The sequence below is a fragment of the Pyxicephalus adspersus genome, chromosome 5, assembly GCF_032062135.1.
Source record: "Pyxicephalus adspersus chromosome 5, UCB_Pads_2.0, whole genome shotgun sequence".
In the NCBI taxonomy this organism is placed as follows: Eukaryota; Metazoa; Chordata; class Amphibia; order Anura; family Pyxicephalidae; genus Pyxicephalus; species Pyxicephalus adspersus.
In genome coordinates, this window is record NC_092862.1 from 12,703,328 (window position 1) to 12,730,763 (window position 27,436).

Below are 27,436 nucleotides of genomic sequence, written 5' to 3' on the forward strand. Positions count from 1 at the left end.
CTGGAGCACACAGCTCAGGTGGTGTTTACACCTTCACCAGCAGATGGAGTGTGTCTACTTGGGTAAAGGGGCAGCAGCTCTCATGAAGTCACATGGCACACATCAGGACATAACCAGTGGATAGATTTCCTGAGCAGAACTGATGCTGGTGGCTGCACAGCACCAGCATCATAAGTGCATAAGTGTTAAATCCTCTCATTATGACTTACTATAACAATACTATACAATAATAAGCAATGTAGAGATAGATGTGGCTGTTTTCTGCCAACCTGCAGCATGTGTAGTGTAAATAAAACTAATTATCAACCAAACTAACAATTACTTTGGTTGATAATATAATAACGAAAGGATAATAATACCGAGAGGATTTAACACTTATGCAAAAAAAAAAAAAAAAAAAAAGTGTAAAGGCAATACCTTTGCATCCAGCAATATCTTTTGTTATGAAAATGTAAAAATGTGGATAGGACAAATGTTTATTTTTTATAATAATAATAAATTGTATTTATAAAGCACCAACATATTACATAGCACTGTACTACTGTATAGGGATATAGAAGTGTTTTTATTATTGATGATGTATTCATGATGTGAAAGGGATTGTAGGAAAGTTTACCATTATTTATGATAGTGATAATTGTGATAGAGCATTAGGTTTTTAATATAATTTCTGTAAGGAATCTATTAATATATTGGATATCAATAATTTTGCAGATGAAGGGAAATGCAGCAATAAGATTTCTTTAAAGAAACAGACTGAAATATATATGTTTTTTTTTAAAGTTGTCGTAACACAATTTGGCTTAAAAATACTAAATGTAGAGGATTTTTTTTAAATTACCTGTGAACAATTTTATAGAACAATCAAAGATTTTACAGAATAAATTTGTAGAGAATATTCATAAAAACAGGTTTTTGATAAAGAAATTGGTGATGTTAAAGCAGATCTTCTGGCACAGCTTCATAGATGTTGCTACATTTTGATGTGCAAGATAAATGTCACCCAATGTAATACATTGCTTGATCACTTTACTGTAACCCAAATGTAATTCTAGAGAAGCTCCAAATGTTAGATAGGATAGAGAAAAATGTCCTGAATCCCGCCCACACAAAAAGCAACTAATAATATTCAACGAGAAAGTTTTTTTTTATCTGTCCGAAATGTAAAGTAGAGGTAATTATAATGTAAGACAGAAAAGCTTTTCTATTGGCAGAACCAGGAGAAAATAATTTACTACACTTGTACTGTATATGTTACAGTGTGCATTCAGCTTAGCAGTGTGGGGTGCAGAAAAAAATTGTCATATTATGTATTTATTTGGAGCCAATAGTCATGTCACCAACTGTGTTAAATAGAAGCTTAACACCTCACTTCATGGTCTAAGGCCAATATTTGGGGGGAAGCCAATTAATCTTTCAGTATATTGAAAGATGTGAAAAGAAAACCAAGGGGCTCTATTCCTAAAATATTCCCCCAGTCAATTCCTCTGAAATTCACCCATGATTATTTTATGGTCATATTTTTCTACAGGTGTCCTATTAAAACAATGACTCGTTTTGCCACCTAGTGGCCAATTGTCACTGTCATTGGAATAGAAATTATTTTTATGAGCGAATTGAAAAAGGAAAAATGTATACACAGAGCCCAAAGTGTCCTGAGGAAAACCTACACAATTATGTCTAGATTTGGACCTAGGACTCTAAAAGATAGAGAATACAAAAATATGGATATTAGCCATAAAAAAAAACAAAGAAAATCACAATAAGGGTCTATTTTTGAATAGCGAATCGACATTCTTTGGTGGGGAGTACTGCCATTGAAAACACAAGGACCTGGAAGATTATCTAGGAATGTTTGGTGAATGTCAAAAGCAAAGCAATATAAACAAGACTCCAATGTATCTACATTTAAAAAAAATATAATAATCCATTAGGCGAGGAATTCTCAGGGGGTCATAGTTGAGCACCCCCCCAATATAAAGTAAATTGACAATTACTACCGTAGTTTACTAGTTCTAGGCATCTTGTTTGCTGCGCTACCTTATTCCCCAATACAGTACAGCCACTGCCATCTAGTGGATATTTAGTACAATTACTACTACTTTTACAGTTTAAAAGAACAAAAATGTACCTGTTCCACAACATGTATGCAGTAATTATATTATTAACATTGAGTACATGTTAACATGTTAAGACAACTCTCTTCACACTACCGATATGTTGTCTTGAAAAATAGTTTTTTAATAATGTTGTAATAGAAGGTGCATGCATGTTATATTTAAATCATTTTTCTACCTTTTTTGAGATAACTGTAAAAATCCCTGGGCAATATAAAAACCCATTCAAGTTTCAGTCACATATTATGGGTGCCAGTGGTCACCGATAATTGGTGTCAGTGGCAATGCAATTATAACTCCTTTCTCTCCTCATTAGCAAGCAGGGAGAGTTTTTTTTCTTAAAAAAAAACTTTTGGTTTGGTTTTGTTTTCTCAAGTTTTTGTTTAACCTTGCTCACATTGGGAGTTTCTGGCAGTAAAATTTTAATGCCCTGGCATTGGTGGTCAGAAAATACCAGGAAATGAACTCTCACACTACTCTCCCTGTAAACGTCAGGTGCTAGAACAGGAAATGCTTCACTACCCAGAATGCTGCAAGCTCCCTGCTGGTGCTTAAAAGTTACTGAAGTGGATCCAGTCCAAGACTTGGCAGGCAGTAAGCAGAGCACCTCTATCTGATGGTGCTTGGTAATTCCCCAAAGTTTAAAGTATATCAGTCAGTCATAGGCAAGTACCATTTAAGCATAAAATTACATATCAGATACACAATCTGACCCATATGTTTCCAGCATTAGACTCTGTAGTTGTATATTTTGGAGCAGCCACACTTATGAAGCCTTACAATGCACAGAGAGCTTTACTGGTTCTTTCTGTGCTCATAACATGAAATCCCCTTGCTGAAAAGTCAGGAATGTGACATAACATGATCAGAATAATGGCACTTTTTAGTAGTTGTATTTTTCCATTCAAAGAATGCTTTAATATATCTGAACAACTTAAAACAAACTGTACAAAACATTGGTAACCTTTGGAAAAAAAAATAAATACAATCATGTTGAAGGAACTTTGTACCAAGATATCCAGTCAACCAGTATTAAGTCCATAATGTTTCTGGGTAAAGTGAGGTTGGGTACTTTTTGCGAGCCTGGGCAGCCAACTTCTGTCTGAGCTCTCTGACTTCTGACATCAGAGCACGCTCCTTACCCTCCAAATCTTCTCTTCCTCGATCCAGAGAAACTACAAAAACACAGAGACAGACTGTATATTAAATACCTGGCACTTCTGAAAACAGTAACTGATGGTTTAATGTTACGGATATATGTAATGGAGAAGTACAAAGAGTAAGGACTAATGCTAAACTGACAATTCATTCACTGGTAAATGTAATTACAAGAAAGATAGTCCCTAGCGATTGGCAAGGGTTTATAGCAAAAGGTTTGGTTTATCCCCTCCTCCCTAGCAGTACACACTCACCTTTCTTCACAACCTTCCCACCTGTTGTATTACTGGTACCAAAGAAAATACCTGGTTCTTTAGGTGGCTTATGCAATATGTAATTGGTCATTTATAAGGTAAATTAATAAGTGTTGTCATGCGGGAAAAAAACACTTCTACAGGACAGAGTGGTAAGTGATCAATGTGACCTGGTTAATATTTCAATGCATGGGCAAAGCTTAGGTTTACTTTCAGCTTCGGCTACTCACCCAAAAATAAAAGCAGATAATGGAATGGTAAAAAACAAAAAAAAAACTACTTTTGCCTAAATGGTTTTGTCAAACTGATAATTGCGACATAAGTCATTTAATGTTATTTACAAAATAAGTCCTGTTTTAACCTATGGACACGTTATAATCCTAAAACTGTAAAAAAAAAAAAAAAAAAAAAAATGTTTATTTCTTAAAATGTGGCAATCTGGAATTGTCTTGTACTACCTTGGTATACCCAACGCCCCCAAATATCTCAGTTTCTTCTCATGTAGTTGCTTTTGAGATAGAACAATTCAAATTTCAGATACTTTCTGTAATAGAAGTTTCAATCTGGTTGGGATACATTCTAAGGCTCCTTGACTTGCAACTTTTCTTATTGCCCCACTCAGAATACATCAGGTTGTAATATCTGCCTAGATTTGGGTTTTTAGCTCAGTATATAGTCTGTAAAGAATTGCGGAAATCTTACCAAGATGTGGAAAATAGGCAACCGTGTACTACCTAGGTAAGACCTATAACACTGCTTTGAATATTTAGATCAAATAGAACTCAAATGGAAAACTTTTGAAAGTTATAAAATGTAGAGGTATTTCTAGCAAATTTAAAAAAAAGATGCTGGATGAGAAAAATGTTTTGCAACATGCGTTGAGGGTTTTTTTTAAACTTCTATTAACTTCTTTCACACATTTAAAACAAGTTACCATTAATATTTATTCACAATTTCCCAATAAAAACAACATTATTCTCTATACATGTTATCTTTATACATCAAAGCAATTTTTGCTGTTAACAAAAATTTATACCAATATTCATTCAACATATATAGCTTTGATCTTGATGCATTTCGCCTAATATAGCTTCATCAGAAGAACAAATTTCAAAACCTTCATATATGGTTCTAGGTACAAACAAATGCATTTTACTACAAGGTAATATGGAACAATAACTGAATCTATGTAGTAAAATGCATTTGTTTGTTCTTAGAACCATATATGAAGGTTTTGAAATTTGTTCTTCTGATGAAGCTATAAAGCCAATAAGCCAAAAGCGTCAAGAACAAAGCTATAGCTAACAAAGAAGTTTGGTATAAATTATTGGTATCAAAAAAAAGAAATACTTTGATGTATGAAGATATAATGTTTAGAGAATACTGTTTTTATTGGGAAATTGGGAATAAATATTAATGGTAATATGTGAAAGAGACGTAATAGTACCTAAAAAGGGGTGTAAGTACACTCCATTTAACATTTGACAAATTATTTAAGGATGAGAAATAAAAACTGTAGATGGAAATTAAAATAGACAGAAAATGTTTGGCCTCTCCAGATCTGTTTAGAAGTGAATTAGGTCTATAAAAATAACTGCATTAAACTACTTTGTTCTGGTGACTCTGACAAACAGTTCCATAAACCTTTCATATTGGCAACCAACTTACAGTGAGTGGAGGAGTCAGAGGAGGAAACGTCGTTTAAGCAAACATTTTCTGGCTTCTTCTGGCCATCTGCCTTTTCTTGCAAGGAATTCCTCATGGGTACACCTTGATTCAGGACTCTCTCTGTAGAAAACAAGAAATACGATTACCTTTTGAAGTATAGGTAAAGTTTACTACAAAACTATATAAAAACTATAAAAACTGGCCATCAACTACACCAGTGTGCTAAAAATTTTAGTTTTCATTTTATTGCTAGTAAAATGCCAAAAATGCTTTTGAAATCTTTCTTCACGTTAAAACTCTGACCTTTTTATTCTTACATTTTATTTTTGTGTAGAAGAGAAATTTGGCAATCTAACAATTCAACTGTATATTTTTTCTTTAATATGTGCTCAGACTTGGAAGCAGTATTGCAATAAAACCTGCAACACCTTGATTTAGCTTCCCAACTGTTTTTTATACACATACCAGTGTTCTCCCCAGGCCCTTTGAGCTGGGTGCACCACCTGGCACTTTTCAGTAACCACCCGGCAGTTTTTGGATGGTTACTGAAGAGTCCAATACAATACAGGGACCACCAACACCACCAATTTCTTCTCACCCGGCTTACAAAAATGTTTTGGAACACTGCATACATACACACATGCATGTGTGTATTATATTGCTGGATACCACAGAAAAGGCAAATTTTACCGTAAAACTATATGAAGTGTGCTCTTTCATCATGCAGAGTGTAAGAAGTGCCACTCTAAAAATTATCACTAAGAGGCAGCAGGGTTTTTTTGACTGCCTACAACTATTACTGGAAATTCTTTTTCTCACCTATGGGATATGTGTTTTTCTTTGAACTGAAAATATACATAATATAAAGTTAAGAACATAAATGACACATAGAAGTCAAAATGAATAGTGTACCTAAAACATCACCAATACTTTTGCAAAAACCTTTATACAAACCATAATATTCCTTGTCTGTCTGCAGTAATATGTCCTCTGCGGACACCTCCTGTATATTTCCTGTGTGTAAGAACTTTCTTCTTTCTGCATCTTGCATGGATTTTGAAAGCTGATCAGTTTCCAGCTGCACAAATTGGTTAGATGCCTCTGCCCACTATACACACAGGGATTAAAGAACACAATGCAGAGTAGATGAGAAAAGGTTAATGAGGAGAAGTAAATGAAAAAAGTCATAAGGTACACTAAAGGTGATCTTTTAGCAATGTACAACAGCCTGTAAAGTCACGATAATATTAATACATTAAACAGAATTATGTGAAGATATTTCAATTATATTTAAAGTATGTTACAAGACTTTTCTAAAAAGAGAAATAACTGCCACTTGCCTTTCGTGTCTCCAGCTCTTTAATGACATCCTGCAGCTGTTTTTCCTGCTCTTTAATACCCTGGGTCAATTTTAACATTTCGTCATAATGATCGCTTCTCTGTAGGTCGTCCTGCTGCTGCTTGTGAAGAGCTTGAAGTTTCCATTCCGTCTCTGAGCACAGACGATCGGCTTTTGCTAAACTTTCTTCAAGTAACTGAAGAAGTCAAACAGGACAGATACATCTAAGTTGGCAATAACATGCTCATTTTTATGGCTGAAAGTCTATAGACAACCCTCTAAATGACTGAGCTCAGGTGTGACCAGTAAAAAGTATTGGTACTCCTACAGTATACAAAGACATTTTGGACAATTGTGTGTGGTCATGTGATACCAATTTGAGGAAGGCACCTTTCTGCAATCTGGACACAATAAATCTATGTAGTGTTAAGTTTTATGCAAATATAATATTCTATCCAGTAGGTAACCTGCAAATCTGTCACATCATAGTTCTGTGCCTCCATGTCATGTAGTATATTGAATTTTTACATGGAAGTGCTTTAAAATACTTTTTTCATTTAGTTTAAATGCACTTTTTCTTCTACAGTGCCTTATGCTGGCATAAATAAATAATTGCAACATTCCTCATCACAAATACTCAAACAGACTTGTAATATTGAAGAAGAGATGTTCTGTGTTTAACTGGATTAGATTACAGAGCAGTATGCATTCAGCCATTCTGGATGGGATGGACAATGAAATTGAAAATAATTAGTCGTTCGAGTGGATACATATATGTAAAGAGTATAAATTTTCTTAATCAGTATGTGTAATGAAATGGTGGTAGTAATGTTTATTTATTATTAATAATACTTATTATAGAAGAAAATAGTTAAAATCTCAAATGCTGAAGTACTGAAAAAGTAGATTTTGGGATCTATGAAACATGTCGATGTTAAGTATCTATGAGATTATATTTTATCTGTCTTGATGAAATGCACATGTTTCTTTTTTATAGGTATATGTTAATGTAGTATTATTAACAATTACTACTAAGTCTTTTTATGAAAATTGATTCATAGTGATTCCGGTAAAGTCCCAGTTTTTTACTTAAAAAAAAAAAGAATAGCTTTTGAAGAATAGCTCAATGACTAACCTTCTGGTCCTTTAGGTCAGTCTCCGTTTCCATTAGCTTCCAGAACATCTGTTCTTCCAGGTCAGCCTTCCTCCGGTTGGCATCAAGCTCTCCTTTAACTTCCTGTCTTTCCCTTTCTTGTTCTTTAGCAAGTTGCTGTAATAAAAAAAAAAAAAAAAAACATGGAGTGGAAGTGATGCATAGAGTGCTCAATGTCAACCCCTGTGACTTTTCCAAAAATATTACATCGACTCATATGCTTCAACTTTTGAATGTGAACAGTTTAATGGGTATAGATAAGTCACCAATATATGGTAATAGGAAAGCGGTATTCAAGTATAAATAAAAAATATTAATAGCTATTGATGTTTGTGTGTAAATACACTTTGAGGTGTCCTACAACCTTCCATGAGCCCTTACAAAAAAAAAAAAAAAAAAAAACCGCATCACAAAAATCCTTTAAAACAATTCTCAAGTCCTCTTTATCCACAATGTCCCTTATTTATTAAAGCTCTCCAAGGCTGGAGAATATACACTTTCATCAGTGAAGCTGAGTGATCCAGCAATCTCGGAACAGATCTGGTCCAAGATTCAAAATATTTGCTAGCAAATGCTTTTGAAGAACTCCATTCAAAGTTTCCTGGATCACCCAACCTTACTGATGAAAGTGTATCCTCTCCAGCCTTGGAGACCTTTAATAAATCAGGCCCAAAGCATTTACAAAAGGGCCAGGATCAGAACATACCTGCTCATAGAAGCGTCTCTGGGCTTCCAGTTCCATCTGTTTAATCTCAACGTCTTGCATGACAGCTGCAGTTTCTCTTTCTCGAGTGCACATCTTACGTTCGATCTCATCGTCTAATCGTTTGAGCTCCATTTTACGCTGATCCTGTTGGTATCTCATGAAGCGCCTACGTGTTGCCTCCAGAAGCTGAAGCTCCTTTAATTTGAGCTCTCGTTTGACAGTTGCCAACCTAGGAAAATGAATTTAGAGTATTTCCGGTCATTGAGTACCAATTAAAAAGTAAAGATATTGGCCCTGATTTATTAAGGTTCTTCAAGGCTGGAGAGATTAAATAGCCACTGAAATCAATTTATAGGATATGATTTATTGTATTCTATACTTATCTATTTCTTAACTTGGATCTGTAGATAAATGCTCCTGGCGCACTTTACGATGCTGATAATAGTAATCTATATTGCACTGTAAAACTCAAATCAGAGTCCCTGCTCATGGAACAAGATCTAATAAAAGAGAATATTTTATTTTTGGCCAGATAGACTCTTTAGGGTGTATACTCTATGAGTATGAATTGAATAGGAGTATAATTGAGTATAATTCTATTAAGCCTCATTCAGCATGCAGAATAAGAAAGTCCTTACCTCTGTCTTTGGTACAGCAATCTTTTTTCCTCATCCATTAGCAGCTGACGTCTCTGTTGTTCTGCCCCTTGGAGGAGTTCTTGTTGTTGGTACCAGGCCTCATCTTCTGCTCTACGTCTCAAAGCCTCTGCTTCAACTTCATGTGTTATTTGTCTGCAAAAATATTACAAAAAATTAGCTTACATAAGGTAAAAGGAGGTATTTCTTGTATATATCAATTAATAGAGAAATGAAGACAAGAACATCTGGGGTTTAAAGACAATTTTCAAGAAAGATGGTAACTTGACACATATAGGTTGCAAGTAGGAATCGACGAGCATGAGATGCTAATGAGTTGATTTCTGCCACGATTGGACGTCCCGGAGAATTATTGAGGTTTTTGTGGACCTTTGGTAGGGTTTAAAATGTTTGGATAGTGAGAGACTTAATCCACAAGTAATCTTTGTTTTTTTTGTCGATAAGGTTGGAAGTATAAGCATTTCAAATAATATTATAGAGTTCTTGTATATATCAATTAATAGAGAAATGAAGACAAGAAAATCTGGGGTTAAAAGGCAATTTTCAAGAAAGATGGTAACTTGACACATAGGTTGCAGGTAGGAATCGACAAGCTCACTTGCATGAGAGGCTAATGAGTTGATTTCTGCCACGACTGGACGTCTGGGAGGATTATTGAGGTTTTTGTGGACCTGTGGAGGGTTTAAAATGTTGGGATAGTCGGACACTTAATCCACAAGTAATCTTTGTTTTTTTTGTCGATGAGGTTGGAAGAATAAGCATTCCAAATAATATTATAGAATTCTTGTTTGAAGGTTGTTGGTTTTTTTTGAGGTATTGGTAAATACCAATCCGTGTTACTAAGAATTTTGCAGCATATTATCAATGTAGTGATCCACGATGTTACCTCCTTTATCAGAGGGTTTGATGTTGATGGATTTGTTGTTTTTTTTAGAGATTGTAGAGCTTTCTTACATGAAAAATTGTTGGTGTTTAGTTTCTCCTTGCTATGAACTTGTTGGTCTTCCTTGGTAACAGTTTCTATAAAAATTTGAATGAGGGTTTTGCGTGATAGGAGGATAAAAGGTGTTTTTTGGTTTCCTTCAAAATGGATCTTCCTTATTACTGTCTTGATTCCCTGGGTTGGGGTCATGAGGTGAGTCGTTAATGTTTGCCTGTTCATTTTCCATGGCTAATGTGAGTAATAAGTCTTTGAAGACTTGGAAATCCAAAGCCTTAACGTTTTGAGAATCTACTTGTAACTGTGCTAGATTAGGTTTGAATGATCTGTCAAATATGGATTTGAGTATTAAATTACATGCCAATAAATTGATGTCTTTCATAAATTCAAATGTGCCAAGTTGGTTGGGTGGGCAAAAAGACAGACCAAGCTTCAAGATTTGGTGTTGGTCAGTATGTGTAAGAAGAGGTTAATAATCTCTAAATTGGGTACTGTACTTTTATGTACTTTCTGAAAAAAATTGTTCCATTGATTTTTTTCTTGGAATGGGTGAAGACATTTGTGGCACTGGTGGTTCAAGTTGGCTGTGTAGAAGTTTGGGGATAGTGCCGAAGGTGAATATTGGTGCTGAAATTGGTCGTTGTGCAGCATTCAAGTGGCCTTGTGGTACCGAGGTACCCTGATCCAATGTGGAGATTGCATTGACTGGTAGGCTCGGTAAGGTTGCTAGTGTAGCACTAGAGTGGCTTGGTGAGCTTGAGCTGATGGGAGTGAATGTAGAAGGGTCATTAGTAGGGAGTTTTTTTGGCTCTTGTTTGTGCTCAAGAGGGTCACTGATGTATCTTTTCTTGTGTCTAGATAAGTAGACATTGGATCTTTTCTAGTAGTGGTAATGTCCTGGGTGCCTGCTGAGGGTGTTGTGGCTTGCTGTGGAGTGGGGGAAAGGTGGTGGCAGGCCAAAGGTGGGTGTAGGTTGGACTTGAGGTGGATTAGCGTGTGGGGTGTTGGTAGGATTCTCCCATTAATAGGCTCTATGATTGATGAACGCCCACTGATCTCTTTGTAGTTTTTTTTTCTTTTATTGAAGACTGCTGTGTTGAACTCCTCCAGATGTTGCTTAAGTTCAATAACTTTTCTTCAAACTTTGGGGAAGTCATTGTAGATAGATTTTGTTGTTTTAGGTTGTTTAACATCAATTTTCATTAGGTCTTCCGCATAATATATGATTATTATCCCCATCAGGTCTTCGGAACATTTGTTGAGTGCCTTTTCCCAAGGGTCTTTAATGTGTTCCAGGTTTTTAACATTGGGGAATAATTTTATTCTATGTCCATAATGGTTGCACTCTTCCTTGTATGTATTTGTGGAAAGACATGACATGCCAGTGAAGCAAAGACCTTTTTTCAAGGAGATGCTTGAATTTCCAAATTAAGGTTTCTATTCCTTGTTCATTCCTTTTGTGTGCATAACAAGATTCTTCAATGGTGGACATTAGGTTGTCCCAATCTTTTTTTAAAATGTTCAAATTCATTTAAAAAAAGTAATAAAAGGTTAAAAAATAGTAAATGGTAAGGGAAAAGGTAGTCTCCCAAAAAGGCTTCAAGTATAGTAGCCTTTATGTAAAGTCAATATGGGAGAGAAAGATAGATTGGAAACTACCAGCCCTTAGGTGTTTTTAAGGTTTATTTTACATGCCTACCTCTAAGTAGAGTATTCCTATTTAGGGGTAGGCATGAAAAATTACATATGAAGACACATAAGGGCTGGTAGTTTCCAACCTATCTTTCTCTCCCATATATCAATTAATGAATAATTAAGTAGTAAAAGTCTTATACCTCTCTCGTAAATATTCCAGTTCCTCTTGACGAAGCCTCTCCCTCTCCTGACTTTGATAATCCACAATGAATTTGGGGTATTTATTGAATATTGGATATTGTCCCTTAGTGAGGGGGACAAACTCACTGAGAAGGCGCTGAGGGTGTATCTCTGCTGGGGTGGCATCCATGAGATGGTAGGATTCTTTAATCATTAGATTAATATCCAGGTTGTTCCGGTGATGGAAAAAATACTGTAAAAAAAAAAAAAGCAACACCTTAAGCATGTACATGAGATATCTAGCAGACAGTGCACAGTGAGAAAAAAAAAGCGAAACAAAGGACGGTGATGGAAGGTGAAGACACATGTTGCCACAATGGTGACTATGCCAGTACCAGTCCATAGGCCTAAAAGCTGAATAAAAAAGCTGTGTGTCACGCACCCAACTTTTGTATTTCAGACAAACAGCTCAAGCAATGTATGGTGTATGGACACCATGCATCACTTGAGTAAGTGCAGAGTGCCCAGTAGATCACTTCCTGCCTGGCTGCTTTTGCTGCAGAGATTTCTAAGGCAGGGCAGAAGAATAATACCGTACAGGAAAAAGGCAAACAAATTCCTGTCTGGCCAATGGTTTTAAGTGGAACATTTGAGACTGCAGTTTCTGTCACAGATTTAATTGTCCTGTATGTGTATATCAACAGTGTGTTAAGGTGTTTGTATACAACTAAATATTACATATCAGCAGGTGATAAATCAAAAAACTCTGCATTTTTTCCATTTTCTACAACCCTCCTCCAATAAGTCCTCCTTAGAAAATGCTCAATTTAGATGTAGAACTCTGATCACAGCACAAAGTGTTTTATGGAGAAGACTGGAGGGATTGGTTGCATTAGAGAAGACATTGAAAAGGCAAGTAAAAGTTTTTCTATGACTACCTTCGACAAACACATTCAACACAATGATTACCAGTGCAAGTGAAAGCCCCACTGCAGGGTTATTTATTTTTTCCTGGATTTAGGCTTTTAATGAAAAAAATATATATAAAGGCATATTTTATATACAAAGTAAAAAGTACCTCAAAGTCTTCCTTCTGGCTGCAGTGCAATAATGGAGAGCGTGAGCACAGGATATAAGCCACCACTGCCATTAGAAGGAAGGAGGGGTGGTTGGAAAACACATTATCAAACAGCTTCAGCCATTCTTCTCTGGTTAAAACCTCGGAGAACAGAGTTTCCAGGAGTGGCCAGGCATAAATCTACAAAACAGAAAAAACTTTTTCATGAGTAAAGTAGAATCAATCAAACTTGCAACGTAAAATAGAAAAAATAAAAATAAAAGTAAAGAGTGGCAATGCAGACAATACTTAATGATTATTTATCCATGAACTTCTGCTGGCTCAAAGTGTTGAAGTTGGAAATGAACTAGGGGTAACCAACATGTATATTTTATTTTACATAGTTACATAGTAAGTCAGGTTGAAAAAAAGTCCATTAAGTTCAACCACTAGGAAAATAAACATATCCCAGATATAAAACCCTATAGACATAGATGATCTAGAAGAAGGCAAAAACCCCTGGTACAATTTGCTCTAATGGGAAAAAATTTCTTCCTGATCCCATGAGGCCAGGTGTTCCAGATTTTCCCTGGATTACTTCGATTTAACTAATATTTGCTATGTAAATGGCAATTTAACACTCTCTTCATTTAAATACCAGTTGAACAACTCTTTAAAAATCCTGGGCATGCACTATAACCAATGCATTGGCTTGACAGTTAGGAACTGTCATTTTCATTGGAGGAGGACAGCAATGGTAGCTTTTAATATTTTCACATGACAGGTGTACCCTAAAGTGTATTGTACCACATGAGAACCTTTTGGTAGAGAAATTTTCCTATTGTGTGGCAATACAATTTGTTCATTATTCTACAAACACAATGTTCCTATAGGCATATAACATACAGAAAATGGATTAGTTACCTGGGACGTGATTCCAAAATTCACAAAATGGTGAAGAACTTCCTTGTCGTGATGCGCTAAAACATTCTCAACCATGCCAAGGATGTTGATTGGTGGATTAGGAAAGTACTCAAACCAATGCTGACACCAATTAGCTGAAAAAAACAAAATGGAGGGACACCGTTGGCTTATATGATCATAACAACAAACGTGAATGTTTAACAGGTGGACACTACAACATACTTTAATTGACAAAAAGTTATTTGTACACACACAACTTACTTACGACTGTAGCAACCACTTCAAAACAAATGAGCTGATTGTTCTGAAAAAGCTTGACAAATGGAAAGGCCAGGAGAGGTAGGTATTTAGTCTCCCCAAATATCGCAGACCAGTGAGCCAAAGCTGAAAGTGTCCTGGTGAATAAATCAAGCCACAGGAAATGATTAGAACATAACTCTATCCTACTGTAAGGCTGTGTACACATGCAATAATTGTCGTTGGAAAGGATCTTTCATCGTTTCCAGGGACAAAAGACTACACGATGCATGAATGAGCGCTGTACATACAGCGCCACTCTGAAGGAAGGAGCGGCACTCTCTCCCCCTTTACTTCCATTATGATTGTTTGTCATTTACAAACGACAAGCGCTGTAAACACATCATATTCTCATCCTATATCAGGCCTGAGGCGATTATCAGACGAGAATCATCTGACGTGTGTACGTAGCATAAGGGGTAATCTTTTTCTGTCACTTCTCCTTTTAAATCTAATATTTTGCAAAACAAACTTTCCCTTTGATCACTGTGATTGGCCAATTTACAGCGAGTCTGGTGGTCACACAACTAGGGACCACACTAATTGGTCTCTGATCAGTTTAGATGCTGAGGCTGCAAGTTAATGTGTCGTTAATAGTGTGACGGAGACCAGAACAGGGGCAGAGAATTTAACATTTCTTGCTGCGATAACATTTATTTACTGGTCAGTGGTAGAAGGGTTTAAAGAATATGTCAAGGCAAAACACCGTTTATTCAAATCTAAAACATTGCAACTATATAATTGCTCTCGATCTGCCTAGGACATTATAGAAATCACATTTACTGGTAAATAAACTAGGCAGATCTTTGAGCAGCCACTGAACTTGTAAAGACAATTATACTTGTAACGGTGGCTTTAAAATTTTAAGACAAAGCCTGCTTACCTTTGCAGCACTCTTAGGAGCTTCCTGCTTTTTATGGGGTATTCGTGATGGAGCTGGAGGTACTGGGAATGAGTGCCCTTGTCAGTTAGGCTGCTGAAAGATGCATGGTTCTCCGGCAGCTGCAACAGGGAGCGCCAGATAAACATCCTAGGGAAAATGATTAGTTTAACCTCACACAACTATTATATTAATAAACTGTATTCGTATAGCACCAACCTATTACACAGAGCTGTACTTTAAGGGGTTGCAAATAACAGACAGATACAGACAGTGACACAGGAGAAATGAACCCTGCCAGAACAGCTTACAATCTAGGAGATGGGGGAAGCAGCACACAATAGGGGGGGGGATACATCTCCTTTAAGTGAACCTGTGGATAAGGAAAAGCTATAAATCTGCACTTCTGGGGGCCCTGAAAACTGGGATACTCCAATATGTTAATAGCACCCAGTTTCTGTAGGTGCTGGCTCAGACTGTCTCCTCAAAAACTAATATGCTGCTTCTTTAAAAGGGATACTAAGGAGGTGGGCAAAACGGGTAACCATGAAAGATGTTGCATATCAGAGTTCTCTGTTTTTTAGGGCTCTTCAGGGACTCCCCATAAGTGCTAGTGTTATAAATTTACAGCTGTCAAAAGTTCACTTAGGTGAATCTGTATTGTAAAATCTAATTTTTTCTTCAAACTACCTACACCCTCAGGACTCTGAATAACTGAGCAGTTCCCAGTATTTGTCACAAATAGATGAGAATCAGTGGGGAAGATGTATCAGAAGAAAGACCAATGTTAAACTTTGCTGCTCTTATTAAAGTTCAGAGATAATGGGCTATATAAGGCAGAACTAAAATAAGCCACTTAAAACACATTTTATTTTCCTACCTTAAATTGTACACATTCAAAACATTTTTGCTTGTGGTTCACTTTAACAAACAAAATTACAAATTAATGTGCAACATTTTACCTGTATTTTGTTGGATACTCTCCAAAGCCTTTTAATAATGCTAGCAGCCGCTGCTTATTCAGTCCAGTTGGCAACACATTCTGCAGTAAACATGAAGATCGAAATATTTATATGGAATGAATGATAATTTAAAGATTCAACTAACTAGCTGTGTAAAAAAGACAAGGCCACCTTACCCATGGAGGACAAAATGACAGTGTTGCTTCCCCAGATCTGAAACTGTTGCCGTTTAAAGTAGACGTGTGCCCAGAAAATTAGCGATTTAGCTCCCTAATTATGCAATGGGTCTACTAGTCTTGGGCAGAGGATATGACAAGCTCCTTCATGCCCAGTGTGCCCATTGTGCATGGCTATGGATGAGGAAGGAGTCTCAAGTGACTGCTTGTAAGTAAAGTATGGGGATTCGGGGCATTTTTACTTCATAGTCCTCCCAAACAATAAGAAGGATGGTAAATTAGCCCTTTATTTAAAGCTGAACTCTATTCCAAAAGCTTACAGCTTAGATCAACATCCTTCAGTGTCTTCCAGTGGATGGCGTCTTTACAATCTGCTTGTTGGTCCACAAGGCTGTACAGAACTATAGTAACTGCCACCACCGACATTTTGTAAAACCTGCATTGGGACATTTCTGTAAGTAATAATTTTAGTACAAACCTCTTTGTTACTGTCGTTATCATCCCCGCCTGGGCGTAGAATTCGGGTCGTCACGATTTCTTCCCTTGACTTCAATGGTCGACATACCCGGCCACCTGAAACTTTAACTTTCCCACTGCTGGCTTTAGACCTATCCACAGTGGAATCCTTGTCTTTACTTAAATCAACTGCTTTTACAAGCGGTGGTGGAGGCTGCAAAAATAGGTTATACTTGCTAATTGGTATTGCAGACATCTTCGATTAGGTACTGTACAAGAAAATCTCAGTGACAGCACATTCAATATAGTATCTGCAAAATGTCAAAATTCATGCAATGTCAAATGTGACTCCTAGAACTCACAAGATAACTTATAGGCTAAGATAACTAGCAGCATTTAAATACCATCCATTGTTTATTTCCCCACCTTATTGATTTCTTTGGTCAAAGCTTGAACGCTGTACAAGTTCAAACTGCCATTATCCATGACGCTGGCAATGTACCGCCCATTAGGACTAACAGAGGATGTCACTATGCCGTCATCATAGCTTCCAATGTCAAACACAAGTTTGCATGTTTGGATATTAATGAACCTCATTATTCCATCTTGACTGAGCACACCTAAAACCTGTAGGAAAAGAAAGTTCAGTTTCTGTATATTAAAAAATGTTCAAGCAGAGATATAACAACTTACACCACTGAAATAAGCATCCTAAAGGATAATTACAGCTTTCCTGTATACTGGCAGACACTCAAAAATACATATGCATTGCTAAAAACGGAATAAGTAGGTACTCCAGCTGTAATGCATATAAGGAAATTATTGTACCTGGCATAGGCAATTGCAATTATGTTCTGTCAGGCTAGTGATCCAGGTATTCCTGATACAGATTTACCTACTTGGTCACTATTCAAACTACACTGAACTTAAGTGTGTGCCTGTGGATAAATGAGCCCAGCAGAATCAGCATTGTTATGGCAAGTATACATGTGCACTTAGCAAAGTAGTAGAGCTCTCAAACTCACCCCTTACTTCTTCTTTTGCTGCTATACAGGGGGTACAGGAAGTTGATACATTCAAAAAATTTACTAAGTTTCTATCAATTTAGATAAAATTTGTAAATATTCTTGGAATTTAGCTTTAATATTCTAATACAAAGCTCATAACTTATCTGATAACATTTTAAAATGGTTTTACTGTAGGAATCAATATTTTTTTTTTAAATACAGTTGACTCCCTGTCAGCAGACCCCAGAATTTATGAGAAAGTTATATATATGATGAATATTTTAATCTTCCTTTTCATCTATGGGACTTGTATTAGGTTTTTACTTGTTTTACGTCTACTAGTACAGTAATAAGATGTGCAAAGAACAATGGTCTGCAGAAACCCGGAGCAAAGAATATGAAGTCAGAATAATGAAATATTATAAACTGTAATTGTTTGCATATGTATAATTTGATTTATTATTTAACAGGATTTATATAGCACCAACATATTACGCAGCGGTGGACATTAAATAGGGGTTGCAAATGACAGACAGATACAGACGGTGACACAGAAGGAGGAGAGGACCCTGCCCCCAAGAGATTTAATAAAATGGAACTACAGTTTTGCTTTGAAATTAGAAAATCAGGCAGGATTTATATTGCAGAAAATACAGGCAATGTCCCTCCTGGATAAAACATGCCTGATTGAATCAAAATGCCTGATTGTTATTTGCTCCTCAAATGATGATGCCGGGTATCCTGGCACACCTTGGGACTGAATAAACTCTCGTAAAAATGTGCAGGCGTTACAACATCCCAGCTTGATGAATCAAGATGGTTCAATTTTGGGAACGGTCCTCAAAGGAACAGGTGAGCACAATATTAAAAAATTTGAAAGGCGTGTAAGAATATTTTTTGTAGTAGGGAAATCACCTTTCCTTTCTGCAATAAAGGACCTTCCTGTTCCTAATTTTTTGTGTTAAGAATTGGTCTCACTTTAAAGAGACCCCCCCCCCCCTAGATCTCAGACTTCTAAGTATAGGTTCCCTGCAAAAAAAGAGGTAGCATACTCACCTCATCTACATTCTAGCACTACAGGTACCCTTGTACTCAGATAGAGCTGTACATCTGTACAATAAATGTAACCCAAAGGCAGCCAAGTACACACCTGACTGGATCCGCCATCAAAGCTGTCAGGCAGAAACTCAAGCTGGCGAACGCAAAACACTGTGCAGGGCATCTGGAGAACTCGGAATAGCTTTTTGGAGATCAGACACCACAAATGTATGTTGTTAGATTTTCCTCCAGCTGCCAACATTCTCCCATCCCTGCAAGCAACAAAATAATATTTTCGGTTACAAGAGTAGTGACTCGATGGGAAACCTTCTAGAAGCAAGTTAAGCAAAATCAGTCATTACTTTATGTCACTATTTATAAGCCAAACAAAAGCATGACAAAGTTTTCATTGGATATAAAAAAGATGATCTGGTCAAAATAATTCTTACCCTTGCAGTGGGTTCCCCGTCCACTGCAAGAATTAAAGCAGAACTAAACGAAATGATACTTACATGTTCCTATTTTGTTGTGGGCGCTATCATCTTCTTCCTTCTTCACTTCTGCATTTGGATCTTCAGCCATCTTCATTGGCTGGGTTGATGCAACTTCTGCATGTGATGATCAAATTGGAGTAACACTTAACTTATCCCCCACTCCTGCAGCAGCCATCACTCTGCTTCTCTTCACAAGCCCAGCCTATTCATGAACCTAACTGCCTGGGAAGTCTGACTGCTAATATCATCCACTTCAGAACAAGTACAGGATGTGCAAGTACCGGAATTGTATGGTATGATGTCAAGGGCCAGTCTATGACCTGGAGCATTGGGCAGAGGTGAAGAGAGCCACCAGCAGCATGAGCAAGGAGTAATGTAATATTAACACCTAATCTATCATCTGGAAACAAAATGAGAAATTGCCCCCTGCAGTGGGAAGAAGAACTCATTGCAAGGTACAAAATTCACTTCCAAAAAGTGTGTGAAAGAATACCTAAAGATATTTTCCCCCCAATAACAGCACAGCACTGGCTCCATACCTCGTAACAGCAAAGGCCCTGTATCGCACCGTGGATCCATCCTCTGGAGCAGGTAGCTGAAATTTGCAGGTAAGGGTATCGCTTTCCCAAGCAAAGATGGAATTGTCCTTAAAACAGCTCAAGATTGTATTACTTAGCGGAAGAAAAAATACCTATACAGATAAAAAATACAAAAAGTAAAAAGATATAATATATAAATACAGACACTGTTGCACACACAAAAAATGTAGAGCTTTTTTTCAATGGCCGGGTTTGTTTAAGAAGGGTATTCTGCTTAGGGTTGAGAGTCATGGGGCATTACTGAACTAATGCCATTTATACTGTATATTCCCAGTGATGCCACACTGTTAGGATTGGGCAAGTTTGTGTCAGACCTTGACACAAGACATTTAGAAAAATGTCTCATAAATTAGCACAGTGGTTCCGAGGTTAGCCTTTGCAGTGCTAGGTCCCAGGTTCAAATCTCGGACAGGACACTATCTGCATAGAGTTTGCAGGTTCTCCCCGTGTTGTGTGGGTTTCCTCCCACATTCCAAAAACTTGCAGTTAGAATATTAGGCTTCCCCCCAAAATTTACCTTGTCTGTAATAAAGACATATGACTATGGTAGGGACATTAGATTGTGAGCCTTTTTGAGGTACAGTTAGTGATATGACTATGGACTTTGTACAGCGCTGTGTAATATGTCAGCGTTATATAAATACTGTAATAAAAATAATAATAATAACAACAACCTTCAGCAACTGGATTGTCCAATATGTAATGTGTAAAAAAAAATGAAAAAACCAAAGATGTTCGGCTCTGCTATTTCACTATGTATTGGACACTGCAGTTATAAAGTAAAATCTGAAATGAACGCAAGAAATCTGCGTGAGATTTAAGTTGCCAGCAACCATGCAAAAGTTGTGATTTCATATTAAAGTAAACCTGTCTGTACAAACATGTCAAAGGTTTCTTCTGCTGATCAGAAAATGCTTTTTGTTTGGCTATTATGCGGATTATCTGACTCCTGTACTTTTTAAATCTACATGCTTGTTTGGTATCAATTAATGGTTTGGCATGGCAAACACAAAACTAACATTTGTAGGTGACAGCCTGTCTTTTAGGAAAGGATTTTAATAACATTCATCTCACAGAGTGCAAAACAATTTATGAATTGAAATAGCAAATTTTCATACTCCTGACCTTTTGTATTCCAACAGACTGGCGAACATTCAACTTTCTCTTTCTTTGGAAGGTGTCCAGATCCCAGAGCTGAGCGGTGTCACTGGATGTAGTAACAGCATACCGGCCAGACCCATGTACAGAGATGGATGTGACTGTGGACTCGTGTCCTCTCATCCAGCTTACCAGCTCTTTGTTATCTAAGAAAACAAAGATTTATTTTATCATTTCTTTAGTGGCATATTTGTGATTTGCAATATAAATAGAAACGTTCAAAAAATAATGCAGTATATTATGACTTAATGTGTAGGTATTAAGAGCTCACAATCTAACTAGGAGGCATCAAAAGACAGCAATGAAAACATTTAGGTTTTAGAGAGTACAACCTACATGCATGCATTTTAGGGTAGAAGCAGTACAATGTTCTTCACCCCGAGACATTATAAATTGCACTATTATTACCTTTGTCAAAACACTTTACGGAATAATCAGCAAGAGCCACAAGAAACTCAGACTTCCTGTGTAAGTTAAAAGCCAACGCTGTGCAAGCCTGCATCGTTCTCTGAACCAGATCAAACCTACAAAGAAAAACAGAGGGTAGAAACCTAAATCTCCTCATCCTTACAGAAAAAATATTGCAGACAGAAAGTACTTGAAATCTTAACTGAATAAGCATACGATTGCTGTCATATGAACATAAGCAATTGTGTATATAGAGAACTCTCTTCCTGATTATTCACTTTAAGGTCATTACAAAGAACAAGGAGGCACTCTTTGCGTCTGGAGGAAAAGAAGTTTAAGCTCCAGTTAAGGAAGGGATTCTTCACTGTAAGGTCTGCCAGTAGTAGTTTAAGCAGGTTCTATAGATTGCTTTAAGAAAAAGCTGGATGATTTCTAGAAGCACAAAATATAAAATGGTAATAAGGATTTAAAGTAAAGATAACAGACTGTAGATCCAGGGAACATCCGATTGCCTCATGGAATCAGGAAGAAATTTTTTGCCCCTGTTGGAGCAAAGTGCAGCAGTTTTTTTCTTGCCTTCTTCTGGATCAACTATATCCATAGGGATTTATATCTGGGATATGTTTATTTCCCTAGTAGTTGAATTTGATGAACCTATGTCTTTTTTCAACCTGACTTACTTTGTAAATGTGTAGGACAAACCTAGTGATTAACATGGCAATGCTAAGAGGTCTGAATCAAGCGATCCATTCTCAAAACTCCTCACTACCCTGGCTACCTTAATCCAATAGTAATGTTAAAGAGAATCTGTCAGCAGGTTCACATATTGCGGGCAAACATTAAAAAAACATTTACCATTACATCCATATACATTGTGGGAAAACTCAACAACAAAGCCATAGAAATGACATTGTTTTTCTTTTTATTTCTTTTATTCACACAGCAGGTATCAGTGCACTGCAGTGCCTTTGTTCTAAATGGTTCCCTAATGAATTAGGAAAATTATAAATAAAAAAAAAAGGAAAACTTTTTCCTTCCGCATAGCATTTTAAATTTCAAACTGCTCTGTAGTCTGGTGCCAGTTTTTTTGTGGGTTGAATCTTGAATCACAGCCAACGTCTTCCAGTCCGGGATGCCATGAACGCACCTCCTTAATGTAAGCTCAGGCCAATGTATTAAGATGGCAGAGAACAGCACCAACTGTGTAGTGATACAGAATAGCAACCACTGTTTGAACAAAGAGAAGTTTTCCTTTAGCATATGTAAGTGGTATTCAAATCATTAAATCATCCTGGAGCTGCCAATGATGAAGGCAGAAATGGTAGCACTTGCATCCAAGGGACGCATGGACATCACAATGATGAAAATGGTTGCTTTTGGTAAGTAAGCCTAACATAATTGGCCTGATTTATTAAAGCTCTCCAAGACCTGGAGAAGATAGACTATCATGGGAGAACCTGGGTGATCGAGCAACTTAGAATGGATTTCCTATACATCATTTTCTATTAGTTGGCAAATGTTTCCAATCGTGCACCAGATCCGTTGCTGGAGCACCCAGGTTCCCTCATGATAGTCTATCTTCTGCAGGTCTTGGAGAGCTTTAATAAATCAGACCCAATATGAGAATATGCTGTGCACACAGATCCTGGGAGCCCAACCAACATAGTAACTGTGCCCATTTAATTTTGCTTTACTATTTGACTTTCTGGTTTTAGCAATTACAAAGACCATAACACTTACTGCTCAGTCATTCGGTTTACTTGTTGCTTGCAGAATCATGTAATATTTTACACATTAGCAGAAAGGTCTGCAAGCCTCTCACCTGTTTCTGTTTAGATTGAACAGAAAGATGTTTCCCAATTGATCTCCTCCAAGAAAGCAATCTCCAGCATCATCAAACGCTACCTGCAAAAACCGCTTTGGCCTGGTGTGAGGAGTTACAGTTCCATGCGTTATATTCACTATAATCCTAAAAAGACAAAAAAAACACAGATAGGAGGGTAAATGTAAGTCAGATTCCAAATAATTATAAACAGCATTTTGGGCTGCATGGTGGCTCAGTGAATAGCACTCTGGTCTTTGCAGTGCTAGGACCCAGGATAGAATTTCAGCCAGGACACTATCTGCATGGAGTTTGCAGGTTCTCCCTGTGTTTGTGTGGGTTTCTTCTGGGTACTCCGGTTTCCCCCCACATTCCACAAACATGCAGTTAGGGTATTGACTTCTCAAAAATTGACCTTAGACTGTAATAAAGACATATGACTATGGTGGGGAGATTAGTGAGCTCCCCTGAGGGACAGCTAGTCACATGACTATGGAATTTGTACAGCTCTGCGTAAAATGTTGACGCTATATAAATATAAGTTAAAGCAGAACTAAATTGAAAAAAAAAAAAAAAATCACAGTTACCTTTAATCCTGCAGATCCCTTGATCGTGCTGGACCTTTCCTCGCTCAGGTCCTGCACCGAATTATTATATGTCCCGGTGCGGAGAGAGCACTGGGAGTCACCATCTTTGTCCTACTTCCTTCTCCTTCTGACTACGTCACCCGATCTTGTATTGCGCAGGTGTGAGATCAGGTAAATTGGCCCGTTGTAGAGGGGGAAAAAAAGAGAGCCGATCTCACTGCGCATGTGTAAGATCGGCATCTCTTTCCCCTTAGTGAAGGAAAATGCCCCTTCTGCACATGCCTGAGATTAAGCATGCGCAGAAACAAACATGATTTTTACTTTATAGAAAAAGGTTGACTTTAATATTAACCTCGCCTATCCGACTTGCTACTACATGGCCTCCGTACTATCTGGCCTAGTATGGAGTCCGTAAAAAAATATCTTCATTTTAAAATGCCGGGGCGGCACGGGCGGATGGTGCATGTTGATGCCCCTGCTGCCTGCTCTCCGGAACTGTGAGCAGATGTTTGCGAATGCAGAGGTGTCTGGAGGTGAGTATAGCGCATATTAATGAAACTCCAGGCCGGATAGTGCGAAGTCTACTGTATATGAATATTACAGCATCCAAATGTATGGCATGCAATAATCCCCTGATATGTTTAACTCTATACAGAAACTGCAAGACCATCACACTTGTATCCCATACAGTCAGAGAAACCCATCAGACTCATACAAGTCTGTGGAGATTTCCCCCAACAAGCAGATGGCTGAAAAGTAGAGAGCCCGGATAGAAAAATACCCCCTAGCCGCTCTCTTTGCTACTCCAATGACCTACTAATGACTTCCTCACTCATAACCTCATCACGCACAGCTCCAAGACTTTTCCAGAGCTGCCCCAACTCTCTGGAATGGTCTTCTTCGCCCTATTCTGCTTGCTCCTACTCTCAAAACCCATCTTTTCACTTTCTGCTCATTTAAAAGAGCACTAAAAACACATCTTTTTAAACTTGCCTACCCATCTCCTTCTCTCTCTTATAACCCTCACTACTTCCCACCATTCCATCCCTTCCCTCCTATTGTGTGATACTTCCGCTACCCCCTAGATTGTAAGCTCTGCGGGGCAGGGACCTCTCCTCCTGTCACTTCAGTATTGCTGAAATACAGTTCTTGTCCCACTTACCATTCTGACCTGGTAGAAAAATACTCCCCTAGCCGCTCTTTGCTCCTCCAATGACCTACTGACTTCCTCACTCATAACCTCATCACACGCACAGCTCCAAGACTTTTCTAGAGCTGCCCCAACTCTCTGGAATGGTCTTCCTCCTCCTATTCGGCTTGCTCCTACTTTCTGCTCATTTAGAAGAGCACTCAAAACCCAACGCTTCAACTTCACCTACCCCGTCTTCTTCCATCTCCTAAACCCTCACTACTCCCCCACCACTCCATATCTCCCCACCTATTGTGTGTTATTTCCCCACCTCCTAGATTGTAAGCTCTTTGGGGCAGGGTGCCCTCCTCCTCCTGTGTCACTGTCTGTATCTGCCTGTCATTTGCAACCCCTATTTAATGTACAGCGCTGCATAACATGTTGGCGCTATATAAATCTAGTTTATTATTAATATTAAAAAGAAGAATAATAATGCAAACGTACTCACCCAACTTTTTGTGACAATTATCAGAAAGAAAGCACTTTAGGATCCAGTATTCCTAAACTTCAAGCCGTTTTCTACTCTGTTAAATGAGCAGAAAGTGGAAGCAAGCCGAAAAGGACGAGGAAGACCAATCCAGAGAGTTGGGTCAGCTCTAGAAAAGTCTTGGAGCAGTGAGTGTGATGAGGTTATGAGTGAGAAAGTCATTAGTAGGCCATTGGAGGAGCGGAGAGAACAGCTATTTTTCTACTTGCCCAACTTTTTGTGACAATTATCAGAAATAAAAGAACTCCAGGACCCAGTATTCCTAAACTTCAAGTTTTCTTGCATTAAAAAGAAAAACACAATAGTTGAATCATTGTTTCTCTTTACCCATCAGTAGAGGTTGGTGTTGGCTTCCGGTGCCAGATCTTGCCAGTCTCTCTGAAGTCCACATCTGTTGTCTGCATGGTGACGCTGAGATCTGTGCCAGCACAATGATATTATAGGCTTCTGGAATCTCCTCCGTCTGTGTTGTACTACTATGAAGTATATATTCCTGGTTTACAAATACAACTACTTTGACTATGCAAAAATGTGAGTGCAATCCTTGCTTTTAGTGACAAATGGACAGCAGCGGATCTACGTTGCTGTATTTGTCAATCCTGTGATCTGGCATACAGATGTGAGTGTGCAGCGGTTACACAAGCCATGTGTAGTCTATGTATAGATATGTAGACACAATGTGTGCATGCTGGATGTGTTATATCACCTGTTGTGCAGATATATGCAAGCGTGGAATCTAAACAGAGCACAGTGTGTGTGTGTGTGTGTGTGTGTGTGTGGTAGTTGTACACACGTGCACAAGTAATAATATGTGAGGTTGTGTTAAAAGTATGTAGCTGCTTGTAGTGTGTATGCAGAAGATATGAACTGCCACTACAGGGTGTGTGTGTGTGTGTGTGGTGTCACTGCCCTGTGTGAGTTATCTATACACAATTAGTGTGTGTGTGGCAAATACAAATTGTAATGTATATATACCTTGCTATGTGTGTGTCCTCCTTGTAGTGTATGTATATCTTAGTGTGTGTTTTTATACAGAATTAGTGTAAAGGGTGTGTGGGATAGCTATAGAGAAGTTGTGGGTTGCTCTGTGTGTGTAACAAGTACAAATTGTGGGTCTTTAGTGTATATATACCTTGCTGTGTGTTGTGTCCTCCTTGTAGTGTATATATACCTTGCTGTGTGTTGTGTCCTCCTTGTAGTGTATATATACCTTGTGTCCTCCTTGTAGTGTATATATACCTTGCTGTGTGTTGTGTCCTCCTTGTAGTGTATATATACCTTGCTGTGTGTTGTGTCCTCCTTGTAGTGAATGTATATCTTACTGTGTGTGTATTTGTTGTGTCTTCCCTGTGGTGTATGCGCAGCCTCTGCGTATGCTTTCCCTATGCTGGGAGTTACACAAGCCCCGCCCCCTTCACTCTACACCTGAGGTACCCGGGCTCCACAGCGGGAACTTCAAACTTCCACGTATCCTTCCGCTCCTCCCCCCTCCGCCGTCAAATCATTACTCTCCAATGACTATTTATAGATCATTCCTGTGAAACCACATACATATTAAATTATAAACACTTCTATAATATAGATTCTGTAATATAGATAGGTAATTAGAATAAAAAATGACGTAGTATGACCATGATTACTATAGAGATTGAGGGAAGAGCAGAGTGAGAGGCTGTGTCAGCCATCTTTACTAATGGCAGCTTACCGGTAGTACAATTAAGTCAATTAAATCAAGTACGTAATAACTATTTACGTTTTAACCTGTCAATGTCTAGAACCCATGCTAATTACATGCCCCTAGTAATATCTATATATGTTAATTTGAATAAAAATGACCTAGTATGACCATTTTTAATAGACATTGAGGTGAGCAGAGTGGGAGGCTGTGCCAGCCATCTTTACTACTGGCAGCGTGCATATTTAATGTATTTTTATCCTAACTGTAAATGCTTTATACCTATTTACGTTTTAGCCTGTCACCGGCTGGAACCTTTGCTAATTACAAGCCTCCAGTAATATCTAATATATTAATAATTTAATAATAACTATTTCCAGCACCTAAGTAATTAGTGTACCTTTGGTGTTTGAG

At 37.8% G+C, this 27,436-nt stretch overlaps 1 protein-coding gene and 1 long non-coding RNA gene across 4 annotated transcripts; one reads left to right on the forward strand and one right to left on the reverse strand.

Annotated features, from left to right (window-relative positions):
- Positions 1-3,007: 3,007 nt before the first annotated feature.
- On the reverse strand, positions 3,008-26,928 carry TBC1D31 (TBC1 domain family member 31). Of its 3 annotated transcripts, XM_072410679.1 has the most exons (22): positions 26,587-26,928; positions 25,675-26,518; positions 23,085-23,231; positions 21,263-21,378; positions 20,822-21,000; positions 19,637-19,788; positions 18,716-18,875; positions 16,985-17,185; positions 16,581-16,772; positions 15,927-16,006; positions 14,968-15,114; positions 14,049-14,182; positions 13,788-13,921; positions 12,885-13,064; positions 11,827-12,059; positions 9,034-9,186; positions 8,396-8,624; positions 7,672-7,806; positions 6,538-6,732; positions 6,152-6,305; positions 5,198-5,317; positions 3,008-3,292 (listed from the first exon to the last, which is right to left on the reverse strand). In XM_072410679.1, the coding sequence occupies exons 2-22, from the start codon at positions 25,749-25,751 to the stop codon at positions 3,150-3,152; spliced, it is 3,261 nt and encodes a 1,086-aa protein (XP_072266780.1). In that variant the 5' UTR covers positions 25,752-26,518; positions 26,587-26,928; the 3' UTR covers positions 3,008-3,149. The 3 variants fall into 3 exon arrangements, with proteins under 3 accessions (XP_072266780.1, XP_072266779.1, XP_072266781.1); XM_072410678.1 differs by lacking the exon at positions 26,587-26,928 and having other exon boundaries at positions 25,675-26,555; XM_072410680.1 differs by lacking the exons at positions 25,675-26,518; positions 26,587-26,928 and adding an exon at positions 25,309-25,630.
- On the forward strand, positions 19,252-21,083 carry LOC140330519 (uncharacterized). Its single transcript, XR_011920753.1, has 2 exons — positions 19,252-19,705; positions 20,839-21,083. It is a non-coding gene; the product is annotated as an uncharacterized lncRNA (long non-coding RNA).
- Positions 26,929-27,436: the final 508 nt, after the last annotated feature.